The sequence below is a fragment of the Notamacropus eugenii genome, chromosome X (genome assembly GCF_028372415.1).
Source record: "Notamacropus eugenii isolate mMacEug1 chromosome X, mMacEug1.pri_v2, whole genome shotgun sequence".
NCBI lineage: Eukaryota > Metazoa > Chordata > Mammalia > Diprotodontia > Macropodidae > Notamacropus > Notamacropus eugenii.
Genome location: NC_092879.1, coordinates 53784883 through 53804261, shown reverse-complemented (window position 1 = coordinate 53804261; position 19379 = coordinate 53784883). Strand labels below are relative to the sequence as shown.

General features: G+C 43.3%; 1 protein-coding gene across 16 annotated transcripts in view; it reads left to right on the top strand.

Annotated features, from left to right (window-relative positions):
* The window catches only part of FRMD7 (FERM domain containing 7), an 85482-nt gene that overhangs the window by 54977 nt on the left and 11126 nt on the right, over positions 1-19379 (top strand). For 15 of the 16 annotated variants that reach the window (XM_072627466.1, XM_072627459.1, XM_072627465.1 and 12 more), the window contains 5 exons: positions 2437-2541; positions 3650-3692; positions 7014-7092; positions 10336-10433; positions 19129-19243. In XM_072627466.1, the coding sequence (XP_072483567.1) occupies positions 2437-2541; positions 3650-3692; positions 7014-7092; positions 10336-10433; positions 19129-19243 (440 nt within the window). The remainder of the gene's footprint in view (positions 1-2436; positions 2542-3649; positions 3693-7013; positions 7093-10335; positions 10434-19128; positions 19244-19379) is intronic. The other variant, XM_072627468.1, reaches the window with a different exon arrangement.

Genomic DNA, 19379 nt, shown 5'->3' with positions numbered 1-19379 from the left:
AAGGGACTTTTCCTGATAGCCTTCTCTGAAACTATTTGGTATTCACTTTGTATGGACTTTGTGTGTATGTGTTATTTTTCCTGATAAATAGAAGCTTCTTGAGAGCAGAGACTATTTGTTTTTGCCTTCGTCTTCTCAGCCCCTAGCCCAGGGCCTAGCCTTTAGGATCATAGATCTAGAAGAGACCATAGAAATCACGTAATCCAACCCACTCACTTTACAGATGAGGAAAGTGAGACCCAGGAGTTAAATGCCTTGCCTAAGGTCACACAGTAAGTGGCACAACCAGCATTTGAACTTGGGTTTTGTGACTAAGTCTTGAGTTCTTTCCACTGTTCTACACTGTTTATTCTTTGTAGTAGGTAATTAATAAGTGGTCGTTGATTTGATTGAATGCAGATCAAAAGTGCATTATGAGAGGCTTGTACAGATACTGATTTTACTTATTTGTGCTGCTACTACTCTATTACTACTCAGCTAGGCAAATGTTCTTACTGTAGTTGGGATGAGTGAATGGATAAAAAGCATATATTAAGTGCTTGCTGTATGCTAAGCGCTAGGGATACAAGTAGAAAAAGTGAGATAGTCCTTGCTTTGAAGGAACTCACATTCCAATTGGGGAAGATGATATGTATGAGAAAGGTGAGCTGCAGGGTGAATGGACAGTCTCAGAAATCCTCAGGGTGCAGCAGCTGAGCAGATAATCAAAGCCCAGGGCTTTTTGGGTTTCATCTCTGTCAGATGATATTGATGTCTGGAAGAGCTAGAAACAGGACAAGTGGTGAAAGCTGAAGGATCTTTGAATTCCAAGGCAGGACAAATGATTAGTCATGGTTTTCTATCTCCCTAGAAAGAATAGAGTTTATCACTCCCAACATATCCAAATGGTATGAATAGTCAAGCAGCCCAAGGCTGTGAGAAGGAAGAAAGTGAGGAAAAGGTAAAATGGGAAAGGTTATCCTTAGGTAGTGGTATTCTTCCTACTCTTTCATTCTTGGAAGTGGCTGGTAGACATTGTCCCCTTGGGAATAGGAATTTAATATGTCAGATCGACTCTTTCCTAGCTCTTGCCTTGTTTCTGACTGTCTCCCTCCCCCTCCCTTCTCTCCACCAGCTGTTCTTTTTGCTCTGCCAGAAGCACCTCTTATACTATCAACTTTCCTTCTTGCACCTCCAGCTTCTGCTGCAGCCAATCTCAGTGGAGAGAGAGGTTGAGATTTCCCTTTTTCTTTTAAATGGCAGTTATTGGCCTTCTGGGGAAAGCATGGCCTTCTGGGGAAAGCACAGCCTTCTGGGGGATGTAGTTCCCTAGTGTGGTATCTGCACCCTGGAACTGTTCCCTTACTTCAGCAAACATCCAGATGGTAAACAAAAATAAAAATGGCAAAAAGAAAAATTGGAAATGTTGAGAATGGGGAGAGAGAGCGTTTGAAAGTTATCATGGGCATCAGCCTAGAGCGGTGACAAAAATCTTGGATTGGGGGAGTCAGGTGACCTGGGTTTGACCTTGGGCGACTAGCTGAACCTCTGTGAGCCTTTGCTTTCTCTGTAGAGTAGGAGTCCTGCCTGTGCTTCTTCCTTTCCAGGGCTGTTTTGAGCTCTAATTATAGATCTAGAGAAATGGAAGCCGCCATCATGATTCCAACTGTATCCTTGACAAGCCCTGTGTTATTTATGGTATGAAAGCAACCCTTAAGCATCACAAGCTTCCCAGGCCACAACCCTGAGCCTCTGCCTTAACTAGAGGCTTTCAGCCTATCAACATGCAGCCAATTTTCCCATCATGCCCCTTACCAAGCTCCCTTGGACTTTAGCAACCTCTGCTGCCAAGCCTCAGGCTTAGCCAAATTCACTTAGAAGAAGAGATCCTCAAAGTTCCTGAGAATTTGGACTTAGGTTGGGCAAGGGCTTTGCTTGGAAATGGTGACCTTGACTTATATTATGTTGAGCATATATATATGACTGCTTTATGCGATTAAAATCAATTTGGCAGATATTCATTAAGCACCTACTATATGCAAAGCCCCGTGCCAAGTGTAGAGGATACATGAACAAATAAGGAAACAGTCTTGGTTTTCAAGGAAGGCTTCTACTCCAGGCTGCTGCCCGGGATAATAACAGAAGAAAGTGCTCCAAAGTTTGGAAAGCCTTTACCCTTTTGAGTCTCTCAGCAATCCTGGGAGGTAGGCGCTCTCAGTGGTCTTATTTTCCAGGTGAGGAATCTGAGATTCAGAGAAGTTTAATGTTTTGCCCAGGGACACACTTATCAGATGGCATAGAACATGTCCATCTCTGTTGAAAGTTCCCTCAACAGCAACCCCACGAATGGGTCTTTTTTTTTTTTCTGTTTATTCTGTGTAGCTGTGGACAAATTGAACTGTGCCAAACCCCAAAGGAGATTATAACCCTGTGTCCCATCTCTTTGCCCTGCTTTAGCAAAAGTCCTCTGGAAAAGCATTGTTCAACCTGAGCTGCTGTCACCTTAACCTGGCAGAGAAAGAATACTTTGGATTGGAATTCCGGAGCCAGTCGGGAAACAATGTAAGTTGGTTTGGTCCCCAAACTCCTGGAGGCCAAACCCAGAGTGGGCTTGAGGTTTGAGTCTCCTAAGGCTCAGTTAACGGGGGAAAAGTGATCAAACCAATGTGGGATGTTGATTTTTACTCCTTGCCCTACCTGAAACTGTATCTACCCTCAGCAAACAAAAATTGGATTCAGTTCCATTTAACAAATAGCTAGTAAGTATCTACTGTGGGTGGGACCCTAAACTCAGTATTTCTTACAGTGGGTTCAGTGATGAAGCTACAAAGGTGGATATGACACAGGATTTATCCTCCATGAGTTTCTGTTCTAATAGGGAAAAGGCCAAGTGTGCAAATGAACATGATCCAAGAGTGGGGACAAATGCATAGGAGAGGACCTCATGGGTGCATCTCTTTTCTTAGCAAGATTCTGTTCCTCTTGCTCAGAGAGAGGATGATTTATGTGCTAAAACCAAGTTCTTTTGTATCTGTTGGAGGGAGGGAGGAGGGGGAATTTGACAGTGGGTCTGTCTCTCTGGTAAGCTAAACCTGACCCACTTCTACCTCCTCACAATCCCCATTCACCTTCCCAATCCAAAGCATACCAGTGAATCCTCAGGGAGAGGGGATGGTCTTCCTTCACTCCCCTAACCCCAGGCTTGAAACTGTACCAAGTTCTCCCAGTTGGGGTCACCAATGGGCACCTTTACCATCTGGCCACTTTACCCTGGAGGCTTGTGTTCATTCATTAAAAGCTGCCATTTATAGGTCATAGGTTTTAATTGGAAACCAAATTGCTTTCATTATTCATCTGTGGCAACCCAGGAAATGAGTCTCTGCCACCTCTCTGTAATCGATATGGAGGCAGGGGAGTAATTCTGAAAGCACAGACCTATAATCAGGAGGATTTTCTTACAATGTTTATCATCAGTGAGAGGACAAAAGAGGCAGACAAGGTTGGGAACTTTGTATCACCTTTTGGACACTGACTAATCTCAAACTGCCTTTTAAATCCAGACCGACAAGCTAATGGTAGACTAATTGTTGACATTGTGTCTGTGTGTGTCTTGTGTGTGTGTTACACCTGATTTGTGCTCTATCCACCTTTTTAATTCCTGCCCTTACAGGTTTGGTTGGAACTTCTAAAGCCTATAACAAAACAAGTTAAAAGTAAGTGTCACAACATAGACAACTACTTTGCAGGTGCATGGGGAAAAACAGCAGCAGTGACAGCTCTGCTATTTAGTTAGCTCCCTGACTGTGGGCAAGTTGCCTTGAGCTCTCTGGCTCTCACTTCCTTTATCAAAAGATTAGATTTCCAACAGATGATCCCTCAGGCCCCTTTAGGTCTGCTTAGTGTCTAGGTCAGGGGAGCTGGGCCGAGGAAAAGGAAGCCAGGCCCTGAGATTTCCAAGAAAGCAGCAGGTAAGATCTTGAAATCTCAGAGGGGAGAGTGAGAGAAAGGGAGGAGAGAAACAAGAGTGAGATTAGTTTCAGGGTCAGGGAGGATTCCTAGAGGAGACTGGGTTGAAAATGGAGGAGAGCAGGAGGCAGAAGTAGTAGCTACTGCTACTGTCCCTGCCCCCTCCTGGAGCTCAGTTTCTTCCTCCTCAAGAAGGGGCTAGACTAGGTGATCTCTGAAGCCCCCTCCAGCTCTAAATCCTATGAGCCCAGGGCTTGAAACCATCTCAGTGACCAAATCCAGTTGCATAAATCCCTAACGTGGATATGAATGCTGTTATTGAAGTCTGTGAGGTATCAGATGAGTTTTATTGAGACCCCATAATTTCTGTGCTATTTGGCCTGGCCTGGGCCAAGCGTATCAGAAGCCTGAGGATTACAGCCTTTGAGGACTGTTGAAATGCTCTGCCAGTTTGCAGATCCTTGAACCTGAATGGGATGTACCTGTTCTACTGAAAATCCATTTAGCCTTTGCTTGAAGAGGTTTGAATTGTAGGTGGTAGATGAGGAGCCTGAGACCAGGTCAAAGCATTCCTGCCTTACTCTTAGATTCAGCAACTAGGACCTTGCCAGAGAGACGGCTCCCTCACTTTTCCACACATTTCTCGTCTCTCCCTTATTTCTCAATGCCAGAGAGCTTTTTGGAGGTAGACTATTATATTTCAACTGCCATACATCTGTGAGACACACAGGATTAGCCTGGGAATTGTTGGTTCTCTAAGCAAAGTGGAGACTTGGGCTTTTCATGGAATTTGAGCACCTCCAAGTTGGCAAGGACCTCAGGGGGCATCCAGTCCAGCTCCCATAGGAGGAGAAATTCTTCTTTGCCTCCACTTCCCCCCTTTCAGTAATTTCTACAACGAAAGGTCAGACTTGCAGCAATCTGTAAGATTCAGGTTCCCAAAACAGAGAGCAGATTGGCCTACTACTCTGTTTTCTAGGACTATGAGCTAGATCTGGAAACATAAAGTAGTAGCTACCCCATATCACTTTGGAGGTGCTGGTTCTTTTGGAAACCCAAAATTCTTTCGGATTCCTTAATCAGATGAAAGCCTTAGTCTTGATATTCTTTAGCTTGGGAAATGGGGAATTGGGAGGTAGGCAGAAGGAGGGGGTAGGTACATGAATCTTAGTTAATGAGGGTGAATTCAGTAGCAAAATTCAATGTGCTAGTGTTTCTCTGAATGTGACTTTCTGACCCTTTCCTCTTCCCCCCCATCGTCCCCTAGTGGGGCCATACGTATCCTCCTTTGGGCAAGGACACAGTGCTTAACACAAAGAGTATCTAAGAAAAGGAAAGCATGTCCTAATTCTAATATGGAGTCCAGAATGACACAGCTGCCATTGGCTGTCTTCATTTCCTCTCCTGACAGTTACTTGGTGTGGCTTAGAGACAAGGCCCAGCTCACTTTGATTTCAGCAAAGCACTGGACAGAGTCTCTCCTGCTGTTTCAGTAATCATGATGGGGAGATGTGAGGTAGCTGAGAGTACAGGGAGGCAGACTCAGGACTGGCTGAATGGGCACACTCAGAGAGTGAGGGGGTCATTCAAGTTTGGTGCCAACATAGAGACGTCTCCAGGCGTTTGTGCTTGCCACTGTGCCATTCTTGATTTTTGCTAATTGCTTAGATGAAGAGATAACTAGCATACCTACCCAGTTTTCAGGGAGCACCCTACTAGTAAGGATAGTCAGCACATTTGCTGACAGGGTACAGATACCAACATAATAGCTAATAATTCTAGCTAACATTTACATAGCACTTACTATGTGCCAGGCCTTGTGCTAAGTGCTTTACAATTGTTATCTCATTTAACCCTCACAGCAACCCTGAGAGCTAAGTGCTATAATTATCCCCATTTTATGAGGAAACTGAGGCAAACAAAGGTTAAGTAACTTGCCTAGAGTCATACAGGATCTGAAGCCAAATCTGAATTCAGGTCTTTCTGACTTCAGACCCAGTACTCTATCAGTAATACCAACTAGTGACCCACAAAAGATTTCAGGTTCAAATTGTGAGCCAAATTGAATAAATGAAATTTCATAAGGATACAAGGTGAGTTCAACACTTGCTTTCAAAAGTGTATAGTCTAGAAGTTTGGGGCATAATTAGATAGTAGCTCCTGTGAAAAAAGATCTGGGGGATTTCAGAGGACCACAAGCTAAATATCCATCAGCAGTGTTAAAGAAAACCAAAAAAGGGGCTAATGCTATCTCAGCATTTCCAGGATGAGGGAAATGATCATTCTGTTCTACTCTGCTCTGATCAAGTTACACCTAGAGATGTTTAGTCCTGACCACCATGCTTTAGGAAAGATGTAGCCAAGCCTGGAGTGTGTTGCAAACAGGATAACTCCGATGGTGAAAGGCCTTTAAGATCATGTGACAGAGGAGGCTCTGTTGAAGGCATTAGGGGTATTTAGCCTAAAGAAGACAAGACTTAGAGGGGAGGGGATATGGTCACATGACATTTTGGAGTATTTGAAGGACTTTATCTCCAGGGAGGAGAGAGCTAGAAAGTGATAGGAGGAGAGACAAATTGATGTAAGAAAAAAGTCCCTAAGCAGAGCTTGAAGTAGTGGGTTCTCCATGTGCAGCAGAGGGCAGGCAATTGTTTGTTGGGGGTGTTATTTTATAGGAGATTCTTGTTCAGATGCTGGCTGGCCTCAGAAATCCTTTCTGGTTCTTAGATGCTACGATTCTGATTCCTTAGTCATTAATTCATTCAACAAACATTTGTTAAGCACTCTGTTCAGCTGTTGAGGAAATGCAACATTAAGGTAATTCAATTGAGTGGTCCTTTACTAAGTTCCTGCTGTAACTAGCACATGCTGTATCTCATAGTCTTGTACCTGCACTCCTAGAGCTTATATCTTGATCAGGATTTGACCAGAGTGAAATCTAGAAGGGAGAAAACTGATTGAATTGGGGGAGGGGGTTGGTGGGGGAGAATGGACAATGACTGTGTAAAGATATGTAAGTGTTCTTGATGGGCATTTAAATTAAACTTATGAAGATGTTGTGTTTTAAGACCCTAAGGAGATTCTTTTCAAATTTATGGTGAAATTTTTCCCAGTGGATCCTGGACACCTGAGAGACGAGCTGACAAGGTATTTATTGTACTTCCTTGTGTAGGTTGAGTCCTTTATATCATGAAGTCATTGCATGAATGGAAGGCTTGGAGTTAGTCATCTAGTGGGGAGGGAAGATAGGAAGGGAAGAACCTTCTTGTCCTTGTTTCTCCCCCTCAACTACTGCTGCTGCTGCTGCTGCCGCCGCCACCACCACCACCATCAAATATATGACCTTTGAACCCAACATCTGCAGCAGAGGTCAATTATCATTCAGATGTAGATTGTTAAATTGGGAGCCTATTCATCTGGGTTGCCAGGGGATGGTGGGACATGGCATCAGTGGCCATAAGATGACACAAGGACTAGGTGCCTACCAGCAGCAGGGATCAACAGGCATGTGTCATCTTTAGTACATGTGGGAGGATGTTGCCAATTGCCTCATCCTACATGACGCTGGGCATGCAACCTTTAATCTTGTCCATATGATACTGTAGATGGTTAATTTTTCATACAAAATTTCAGTTCCTCTCTCTATGATTCAAGCTGATTTCAGTGGGCATCAAAAGCAGTGTGTGTATATATATATATATATATATATATATATATATATATATATATATATACATACACACACACATATATACACATATATGTACATAAATATATACATATATATATGTGTGTGTATATGTAGGTGCCAGGGACAGCAACAGGTGGGAGAGGAAATGATTGATGACAAATGACTGCCAGTGGGCTAGATGTATCTCATAAATATTTTCTGTTTTCTGCAAAATATTTTCTCCACTAATGTCAATATCAATATACTCTAAAGTCTTAGCTCCCAATAGTGATATCCTACATTTCCAGGGTACTTTAAGGTTGATTAATAAAGATAATAACCAGTTATAGAGCACTTTATGATTTACAGAGGACTTTCCTCATAACAGTGCTAGGGGCAGATGGTAAAATTATCATTATGCCCATTTTGCAGATGAGGAAACTGAGGCCCAAAGAGGGGAAGTGACTCTCCCAAAGATCACTAGTAAGCAGAGAGGAGACTAGAACCTGGGATGTCTGATCTAAAGTTTGGTGTGCTGAGAATCTACTATACCACCCTGACTTTCTAGAGTCGGAATGCCTCTATGAGTGCACTCTCACAAAAAATGTGACTTCTTTTTTGGAAAAGTTCTTTGAAAGTCATTTTCCTGCAGTCTTTTCTTTATTCTTTCCTCCATTGGCCTAACTGCTAGGTATAGGACCACAGTCCCATGGAAATTTGCATAGCCTAGCACAGAGTCATTAGATCATGGTGACTGTGCCATGATTTTACATGCTGATGTTTAGATAAGATTTGGATTTACGAATCTCCATACATACCATGAATTATGGCCATCAGACCCTAAAGGGACCTTAGAAATTATCTAGTTCAATCCTACCCCATTTTATAGAGGAGGAAACTGAGGCCCAGTGAAAGGAAAGGTCTTGGCAAAGGTCACACAGTCAGTCGTGTGTGTGTGTGTGTGTGTGTGTGTGTGTGTGTGTGTGTGTGTGTGTGTGTGTGTGTGTTCGTTCGTTCGTTCGTGTGTTCTGCTGATACCAACTCTCACACTCTTGCCACTATACCGAACTACACCAAAATAAACCTCCTGAGGAATGAATGAACCTGAATCCCAGTTGTGGACAATGGAAGGAAGGACTCGTTACACCAAGGATTCTTAACTTTGTTTCACTACTTGGGTGATTCCTTGGGCAGGTTGGTGAAGTACATGGACCATCCTCAAAATAATATTTGTAGATGCACAAAACAAAATACTATCTGCAGTTTACTGAGTAAGGGGAAGATTTGAGCTTTAGGGAAATCACTTTGGTGGCTAAATGGAGGACACATTGGAGCGGAGAGAGACTTGAGGCAGGCAGCTCCTCCAGCAGGCTGTTGTAAGAGTCCAAGTGTGGGGTAATGAGGACCTGCACCACAGTGGGGGGCAGTGTCAGAAGAGGGAGGAGGGCATATTCAAAAGAAATTGTGGAGGTGAACTCCACAGGCTTTAGCAACAACTTGGATGTGGGGGATGAAGGAGGAGATAGTGAGGAAGTATGGATGATACCAACATTGTGAGCCTAGAAATCAAAGGAAATCACTTACATTGAAATATAGTTACCAAAATATTTTTAAAAACAAATTTATGACCCCAGGTTAGGAAGTCTTGCTTCTAGAATCCTCATAACAGCATGGGCTAAAGAGTGTGGACCAAAGGTCATCCATCTGGCAATGTGTGAGCCTTTGAGAGGAGCATGGCTTTCAGACCCTGTTCTCATATGGCCTTTCCTTACAGGGAATATGGCTGTGCTTACAGGCAAGAAATGACAGAGAGAATGGAGGCTTATGCTAGTACCTCCCTGATTTGGACATGTCATTTCAAAGTATACCTCACCAATGATCCCACAACTCCTAGGCCTAGAGCAGGACTCCTTCATTGGTTTTACGTCATAGTCCCCTTAGAAAGTTTGGTGAAACCTGTGATCCCCTCTTCTCAGGATAATGGTTTTAAGTGCATAAAGTGCAGGATCACAAAAGGGATCGACTACGTTGAAATTCAGTTTCCAAAATACTAAGAAAAACATATTCTGGTAAGATACCTTGACTTAGACAGTTGCCTGAGGGTACACGGCCACTTCATGTCCTAGATCCTGACCTTCCTGCCTCTGAGGCCAGGGCTCTGTCTGCTTCATCATGCTACTTCTGAATGGGAATTCCCAGGAATGAATCCTGGGAAGCTGACTGCACTTGTGGGCAGAAGGCTCAGGTTCAAACTTCAGTTCTTTTACTTACTGACTGAATGACCTTGGGCCAAATCCTTTTTCTCTGTAAAACAGGACTAAAAAACCTGGTGCTACCTCCCTCTGAGGCCTTTTGGCAAGGATTGTGTTGGTCAAATCTCTGAACAGTATAGAAATGTGAGTTGTTAACATAAGCCCAACAGAACATTAAATCAGCTGGGCTATGACCCTGCCTACTGGCCATCTCATCACTGTAAGGGAGTAATCTGCCATGTGACAGATGGGGCAGCTGAAGTTCAGATTTGTCCAGTGTCACACAGACAGTGATAGACCTGGGCCTTGAACCCTCCAGGTCTCTGGACTTCCAGGCCCAGGGTCATAGCAGTGCCTGTTCTTGAATCAGCTTGAATCTCTAGGAAGGAGCAAAGTGTTGTTCTTGTTCTTGCTTTCTGCGGGGGACTTGCCTGCTAACTGTACTGAGGCCTGTTTTCTATCATACAGGTATCTATTTGCCCTGCAAATCAAGAAGGATCTGGCCCAAGGAAGGCTTCCGTGCAGTGACAACTGCACAGCCCTGCTGGTGTCTCATATTTTACAATGTAAGTACAGACTGAGAGAGCCTCCTTAGCTTGGACACGATCTAATAGGGGAACAGAGCAGCTAACTATGAACCACAGTGCATCCAGAGAATCTCAGATGCTCTGACCCGGAAAGGAGTCCTTTCCATAAGCCTCCTTGACAGCATCCTTAAGAAGGAGCCGTCCAGCTTCTGGAGGGATGACCTGCAGTGATGGCGAACTCCCTATGTGCATGTAGACAGTGTCCTCTACTCCAGGAAGTGTTTCTTTATATTATATTATGCTCAGCTCTACCTTCTCTGTGACTGCCCTTCATTGTGGAGGTGAATCTGGCTTCTCAAAGTCTAGGCCAGCCAAGTATAAACTTCTGTGATAGATCATACCAAGTTGGAAAGGCTTTGCATATGGGCCCTATGGTAGACTGTAGGGTATTTCTTTAAGTGAAGTTCAGAGAGCTGTGGCACAGTGTATCAGATGAAGGCTTGGGCCAAAACTGTCTGATAATAGCTAGGAGCCAGCATTGATCTAGTACTTTAAGGTTTACCAAGTACTTTCTATATATTATTTCTTTTGAGTTTCACAACAATCCTGGGAGGGAGGTGCTATTATACCCAGTATACCTATTATTATACCCATTTTACAGATGAGCAAACTGAGGGTCAGAGAGATTAAGTGATTTGCCCAGAGTCTCACACTATAGCTAGCTAGCTGGCTATATATATATATCTATATATACATATATATAGATATATATATCTATACACACACACACACACATATACATATATACATACATACATATATGAATGTGTGTGTGCATGTGTTAGGATTTGAATTTGACTCTTCCTGACTCCTATTCCAGAGCCCTATTCACTGTCATCCAGCTATCTATACTAAGTCAGGATTGTTGATGGAGGGAATGAGCAAACTCCTGAAATTCTAGGTTGTTGAAGTATAGAGACCATAGCTCTAGAACTGGATGGGATTTCAGAGACCATCGAGTTTAACCCCTTCATTTTACAGAGAGGGAAGCTGAGGCCCAGGGAGGGGAAGGGACTTGCCCAGAGTCGCATAGGCAGTAAGCAGCAGAAGTGGGATTTTTTTTTAAAATTTATTTATTTATTTAACTTTTCAACATTCATTTCCACAAAATTTTGGGTTCCAAATTTTCTCTCCTTTTGTCCCCTCCCCCCACCCCAAAACGCCAAGCGTTCTAATTGCCCCTATCACCAATCTGTCCTCTCCTCTAACATCCCTCCCTTCCCTTATCCCCATCTTCTCTTTTATCCTGTAGGGCAAGATAACTTTCTATACCCCATTATCTGTATTTCTATTTCCTAGTTGCAAGAACAGTATTCAACAGTTGTTCCTAAAACTTTGAGTTCCAACTTCTCCCCATCCCTCCTTCCCCACTCATTCCCTTTGGGAAGGCAGACAATTCAATATAGGCCATATCTGTGTAGTTTTGCAAATGACTTCCATAATAGTCGTGTTGTGTATGACTAACTATATTTCCCTCCATCCTATCCTGCCCCCCATTGCTTCTATTCTCTCTTTTGATCCTGTCCCTCCCCAAGAGTGTTGACTTCAAATTGCTCCCTCCTCCCACTGCCCTCCCTTCCATCATCCCCCCCACCCTGCCGATCCCCTTCTCCCCTACTTTCCTGTATTGTAAGATAGGTTTTCATACCAAAACGAGTATGCATTTTATTCCTTCCTTTAGTCGAATGTGATGAGTAAGGTTCATGTTTTTTCTCTCACCTCCCCTCTTTTTCCCTCCACTGAAAAGTCTTTTATTTGCCTCTTTTATGAGAGATAACCTGCCCCATTCCATTTCTCCCTTTCTTCTCCTAATATATTTCTCTCTCACCCCTTAATTTCATTTTTTTAAGATATTTTTTAAGATAATTCACCCTGTGCTCTGTGGTGTGTGTGTGTGTGTGTGTGTGTGTGTGTGTGTGTGTGTGTAATCCCACCAACTACCCAGATACTGAAAAAAGTTTCAAGAGTTACAAATATTATCTTTCCATGTAGGAATGTAAACAGTTCAACTTTAGTAAATCCCTTATGACTTCTCTCTGCTGTTTACCTTTTCATGCTTCTCTTCACTTTTGTGTTTGAAACTCAAATTTTCTTTTCAGCTCTGGTCTTTTCATCAAGAATGCTTGAAAGTCCCCAATTTCATTGAAAGACCAATTTTTCCCCTGAAGTATTATACTCAGTTTTGCTGGGTAGGTGATTCTCAGTTTTAGTTCTAGTTCCTTTGACTTCTACACCCTTTCTTCCCTTAACGTAGAAGCTGCTAGATCTTGTGTTATCCTGATTGTATTTCCACACTACTTGAATTGTTTCTTTCTAGCTGCTTGCGATATTTTCTCCTTGGCCAGGGAACTCTGGAATTTGGCCACAATGTTCCTAGAAGTTTCTCTGTTTGGATCTCTTTCAGGTGGTGATCGGAGGATTCTTTCAATACTTATTTTGCCCTCTGGTTCTAGAATCTCAGGGCAGTGTTCCTTGATAATTTCATGAAAGATGTCTAGGCTCTTTTTTTGATCATGGCTTTCAGGTAGTCCCATAATTTTTAAATTGTCTCTCCTGGATCTATTTTCCAGGTCAGTTGTTTTTCCCATGAGATATTTCACATTATCTTCCATTTTTTCATTCTTTTGGTTTTGTTTTATGATTTCTTGGTTTCTCATAAAGTCATTAACCTCCATCTGTTCCATTCTAACTTTTAACTATTTTCTTCAGTGAGCTTTTGAACCTCCTTTTCCATTTGGCTAATTCTGCTTTTTAAAACATTCTTCTCCTCATTGACTTTTTGAACCTCTTTTGCCAATTGTTTAGCCTATTTTTAAAGATGTTATTTTCTTCAGCATTTTTTGGGGGTCTCCTTTAGCAAGGTGTTGACCCGCTTTTCATGCTTTTCTTGCATCTCTCATTTCTCTTCCCAATTTTTCCTCCACCTCTCTAACTTGATTTTCAAAATCCTTTTTGAGCCCTTCCATGGCCTGAGCCCATGGTATATTTATTTTGGATGTGTGGGATACAGAAGCCTTGCCTTCTGTGTCTTTTCCTGATGATAATTATTGTTCTTCCTCATCAGAAAGGATGGGAGGAGATATCTGTTCACCAAGAAAGTAACCTTCTATGGTCTTATTTTTTTTCCCTTTTTTGGATTTTCCCAACCAGTTACTTGACTTTTGGGTCCTTTGTCAAGAGTAAGGTATACTCTGGGGACCTGTAAGATATCAGTTCCTCCAAGGTGGCACAATCAAGTGTGTACTGGTCTGGGCACAGGGAAGGATTTTTGTGCCCAGAATCTTAGCAGCGTTTCCTCTCCACAGGTACCTGACCTCCAGTTTCACCAAGCTAGCGCTGGCGGGGTGGGATTCAGTCAAGCTGCAGGGGCAGGGCCTCCATTCAGTGGGAGACAAAGACTAGCTGCCTCAGGGTATCTACACAGGGCTGAGGTAAGACTCAGCTCTTCAGTGCCCCCAAGGATTTTTATGATCCAGCTATAGTCTCAGGCTGCTGTAGGGGCTGCCCTGAGAACTCCTGCCGCCTGTCCGATGTGAAGGCCCTTCTCCCTTCCTGGCCAGCTGAATAAACCCCATCACTGACCTTTGGCGCCTGTGGGTTGAGAGATCTGTGGACCCTCTGCTGCTGGGACTGGGGATTCTGTGACTGGAGATTCCGCCCCAGAGGGCTGTTCACGAGCCGTGCGCGCGGCCAAGGCTGGTCTGGGCTTCGCACTCCAAGCTCTGCTCTGTGTCTGGTGCAACTGACATTTCCTGTGAGTCTTTCAGATCACCCTGGGCTGGAAATCTCCTCCACTCTGTTGTTCTCCACTTCTGCTGCTCCAAAATTTGTTGAGAGTCCCTCTCTACAGGTGTTTTATGGGCTGTGTAGGGGGCAGCCTCCATATGTGTGTCTTTCTACCCAGAAGTGGGATTTTAACTCAGGTCTTTTGTGTCCAGGACCAGTACTTTTCCTTCCGTACCACCTTGTTTCTCAACCTTATAACTGTTGGTAATAGGATTGTGATCAGAATTCTAGAAGGGACCTTAGAGATCATCTCATTCAGTCCCCTCATTTTACAAATGAGGAAATTGAGGCTCACAGAAGGAAGAGACTTGCCAAGACCCTACAGCCATGAGATAGCAGTGTTCAGGGCCTGTTTGTCAGATCTGTGACTCACCCTGAAAAACAAAGCCACCCGAAGTCCTTCAACTTATTTACTTAAGCCAAACAGAATTGGATGGGAGGAGATAAATTGACTGCAGACAGGCTGAGATGCCCAAAGCTTTTGGCCCGTCTTTTAGTTTGAGTTATCCCCTGCTCAACTATGTTAGCCCAGATAATCCCAGCCTGACAGGGACGGCGCCTTAGTGCACACTCATCCCCACTAGAGGCTCAAGAGAACTGGCGTGATGAAGCATTCAATCATTTTCCAGTTTTTCTTTTCAAAATTCAACTTAGTTCCTTATAGGAGTTTGCAAGAAATGCTCAGAACTCTCATTTCTTAAGAGAAAAGCAAATCATCATCATCCTAGCTGGCCTTGCTGCGGTTGCCACGTGGCTATATAGTTGCTCTATTATGCTCCATAACTCGTTTAACATTCTATAGCTCATTTGAGCCTCACAGTGACTCTGGGAAAGCAGGTGCTATTTGGACCCCAAACTGTCTGTTCATCAGTGTCAGGAACTCCCAGTGGGGAAACTTTCAACAGCTTCTCTGTAACTTACATCATGGAGTTTCCCAAAGCCCCAAGAGTTTTAATGACTTGTCCAAGGTCATATAGCTAGGATATAGTAGAAGGAGGACATGAATAGTGAGTGGTTTTCCTGGCACCATTGCCAACCCTCTATATGTACCATATTGCTTCTCATGTACTAGTATGACCCCACTCTGAGTAAACTGAGTTAATCTGGGAGTCAGGAAGGTCTGAGTTTGAATCCTGCCTCATTAGCTATGTGACCTTGGGCAAGTCACTGTCCTCTGAGCCTTACTCTCCTTGTCTCTAAATTGGGAATGATAATATATAACTCATAGGGTTGTTGTGAGGATCAAATGAGATAACATGTGGAAAGCATTTTATAGACTTTAAGGAGCTTTAGAAATATTAGCTATTATCATTAGCATAGTTCCAGATCTATATTCTTGTGATCCTTTATTGGAAAATGCCTCCTTATTTCCACCTTTCCTGGTCTTCTTTCAAGGCTCTACATGGCCACTACTTCTTCTGTGAAGCCCTCCTGGAACTCCTCAGTAGTTAGAGTTCTCTGCGTTTTCAGGTTATTGTCTGCATTTTAGCTTTGCTTCCTAGCACTCCCCAACTCTCAGATGTGCCAGAGCCAGCTCTAGCATGCTCAATAAAGCTATGCAATGGGAGCATCTCCACCTTGGAAACTGACCAATGCTCCAAATTGGAACTTGTCTCATTAATTGTCTCTAGACTCAAGAAAGTGATAGAGACAATGAAAATCATGCAGATTTAAAATTAAAACTATGTCATGGGCACATTTTCTTTTTCCAGAGAACCAGTCATTCAGCATTTACCAGCACACCCTTGAATTGTATTCAGGTTAGAGCCCCTCCCCTCCCATTAGATTCCAAGTTACCTGTAGGCAGGGACTGTGCCAGTTTGGAACTTTTTGTTCTCAGCTCCTTCTCCATGGTAGGCATCTAATAAATCTTTGTTGAATTCAATGGAACTCCCTATTCTCTTTTTACAGATGAGGAAACTAAGGCCCAGAAAGGGGAATGAAGAACTTATAGTCGTAGACTTTCAGAAATGAAAGCTGTGATGTAGTGAGAAAACACACACATACACACAGATTCAACACATGCACACACACACACACACACACACACACACACACACCCCAGAGTTTTCTCCCTATTTATGTCACTTTGGGACAATAAAGGATTTTTGGCAGCCTGCAGATTGTGCAGGCCTCGCCTAGGGCCTCCATTTTTTTACCTGTAAAATAAGGGATTTGGATTAGGTGACCTCTTCTTTCCAGCTCTAATTCTGTACTCCTCTGCCTTCCCATTAGTATATAAACCCTTATTCTCTTTTCTCCCTTAGAAGGATAGTTCATACTCACTTTCTTAGACTGGACAGAGGATCAGATGAAAACATGACCTGGACAAAGGTAGCTTGCTACATAGACAGCTTCTGTGTTGTTATGAGATCTGCCTTTTTCCTCCACAGGAGCTTAGGAACACATGATTGATTGATTAATTGTCCAGGGATGTGGGGGGAGGGGGGACGGCGTCTTAGCAACCTAAGGAATGGTAGGTGAGGAAGAAGATGACATGGCAACCAAAAAAACTAACCAGTTCTTAGCCTGCTTAAGAGAGTTAAAGCATCTGGTTGCATAGAGACCCATTTGGCCTTAATGACTGGGAAAAGTCCCCCACCCTAGAGGCCTTCAGGCACTGAGGCTTGATGCCCACTCCTTAGGGATGTTGTAGAAGGTTCAGGTTGATGTTGGCCCTTGAGGCCTCTTCCATTTCTCATGTTCTTAATGGGGCAGATGAGGGTCCCACTGCCCTTTGCTTCAGTCAGCCCACATCTGGAGCATGGTGTCCAGTTCTGAGTGCCATATTTAGGGTAGGACATTAATAAGGTGGTGAACTTCCAGAGGAAGGCATACAGGATAGTGGTGACTCCAAATTCTTGCCATATGATGATCAGTCAACTCAAGGAATTAGGGACCAGGGATGTATTTAGTCTGGAGAGGACAACATTTGGGGTGGGAGGTACATAATAGGGATCTTTGAGACTCTGAAGTGTTCGAACTGTCATAGACTTGGAGCAGGAAGGGATCTTTTACACAGGAAGAAACTGAGGCCCAGAGAGGTGAAGGCATAGAGATGACTTCAAAACCAGGTCCTCAGCCTCCAAATGTTCTTAGCAATTAGTTGTTGACTGACTGTTGACAACTAGATGTTCCTTCCATCCATCCTAAATTTATTTATCTGCAATTTGTACCCATTGCCCATGGATTTGGTCTCGGGGGCTAAGCAGGGCAAGGGGACTTTCACTTCTACATTAGGACCCTTTGAATACTTAGACACAGCTATCTTGTTGCCCGATTCTTCTCTTCGTTAATTATTTCCAGTTTCTTCAATGAATCCTCCTGTGACATCATCTGGAAGCCTTTTGCTATCCTGGTTGCTCTTTTCTTTGTACACTTCCACACCTCAATGTCCTTCCACCAATGTGAGGCCTACATTCCCCAATTGATATGTAGTCAATGGATATGAACAAGTGGTTTTCAAAGGAAGAAATCCAGGCTATTAACAGCCATATGAGAAAAACTCCACATCACAGATAATTAGAGAAACATAAATGAAAGCAACTCTGAGGCCCCACCCATGAAACTGGCAAAGAGGACAAAAAAAGAAACTTTAAAAAGTTAGAGAGGCTATGAAAAATTGGGCACATCCATGCACTATTGGTGGAGCTGGGAATGGGTCAGCCATTCTGGAAAATAATTTGGAGTTATGCACAAAGTTCCCAAGCTATGCATGCCTTTTAACTTGAAGAGATCCACTACCAGGCCTGTACCCCAGAGAGATCAAAGAAAGAGCCAGGCACATAGTAGGTACTTAAGAAATCTGTATCGATTGATTTTTCAAAAAAGCAGCTCTTTTTTGTGTTGGCAAAGAATTGGAAACTTAGGTGATGCTCATCAAATGGGGAATGGCTGAACAAGTTATGGTATGTGGATGTGATAGAATGCTATTGTGATATAAGAAATAAGGAGTTGGTTTCAGAGAAGCCTGGGAAAACTCATATAAACAGATGGAGATTGAAGTGAACAGATCCAGGTGAATAATAACAACAACATTGTAAGGATAAAGAATTTTGAAAGACTTAAGAACTCTGATTAATGCAGTGACCAGCTGTGATTCCAAAGGACTCATGATGAAAGAGGCCTGACAGAGAGGCTACGTAGGGTGCCAAATGAGACATAGATTTTTAGATATGGCCAATGAGGGAATCCGTTTTGCTTGACATATTTATTGCAAGAGTTTTGTTCAGGTTTTTTATTTTTCATGGTGGTGAGGGTTGATGGTGGTAGGGAGAAAAAAAAAATAGATTAATGTTATGTGAAAAAAGTTAAAAATAAAACTAAATTTAAAAAATTTTTATCTGCCCCCTCCCCCATAAAAACAAAATGTTGGCCCAGAAGTGAACACAGTCCTTCAGGTGTGATCTGATCAGGGCAGAGGCCAACAGACCATCCCTTCCCTAGCCACAGAAGCTGCCATTCTTAATGCATTCTTTTGACTGGCCTGTCTCCTATGGGAAGGAGGTGGAGATCAAGAGGCGGGTGGGTTAGGAGTTGGGAGAACAGAGGTGGGAGGAGGCAGAGGGAAGGCATGAGCATCTGACAGAACCAGTAATCCTCAAATAACAAGGTTGGACTGAACCGCTGACATCTCAAGGTCTGGATTGTGTTAATAGGACTTGGGCTTTTGAGAGGCCAGGCTCCCCTGGTGTCAAAATTGATCTGCAGCTAGGATACCTGGGATGCCAGTCAGTGCCTTTGCCCTTGGTTAGCAGAAGATTGGCTTTAAAGCAGCCTCCCAGGGGGCTCTTCTAAGGAAAGGAAATGGCCTAAGTCACCAACTGGGACATGACTTTCTCTTTCTCTCTTTCTCTTTTCTTCTCCTTCCCTCTTGCCCCCACCCCAGCGGAGCTGGGTGACTTTCATGAAGAAACAGACAGGAAGCATCTGGAACAAAACCACTACTTACCTAACCAGGGTGGCTTAGACAGCAAGATCCTGCACTTTCATCAAAGACACATGTGAGTACTTTAATTAGTGCCTGCTTTCATCAGCCCCGAACTAATGGCTCTGTTTGGAGCAGTCTTGGAAAATACAGTCGGAAAGGAGTTGTTTGGAGCTCTGATATAAGCACAATAGAGGCAGCTGGTGTTTCTA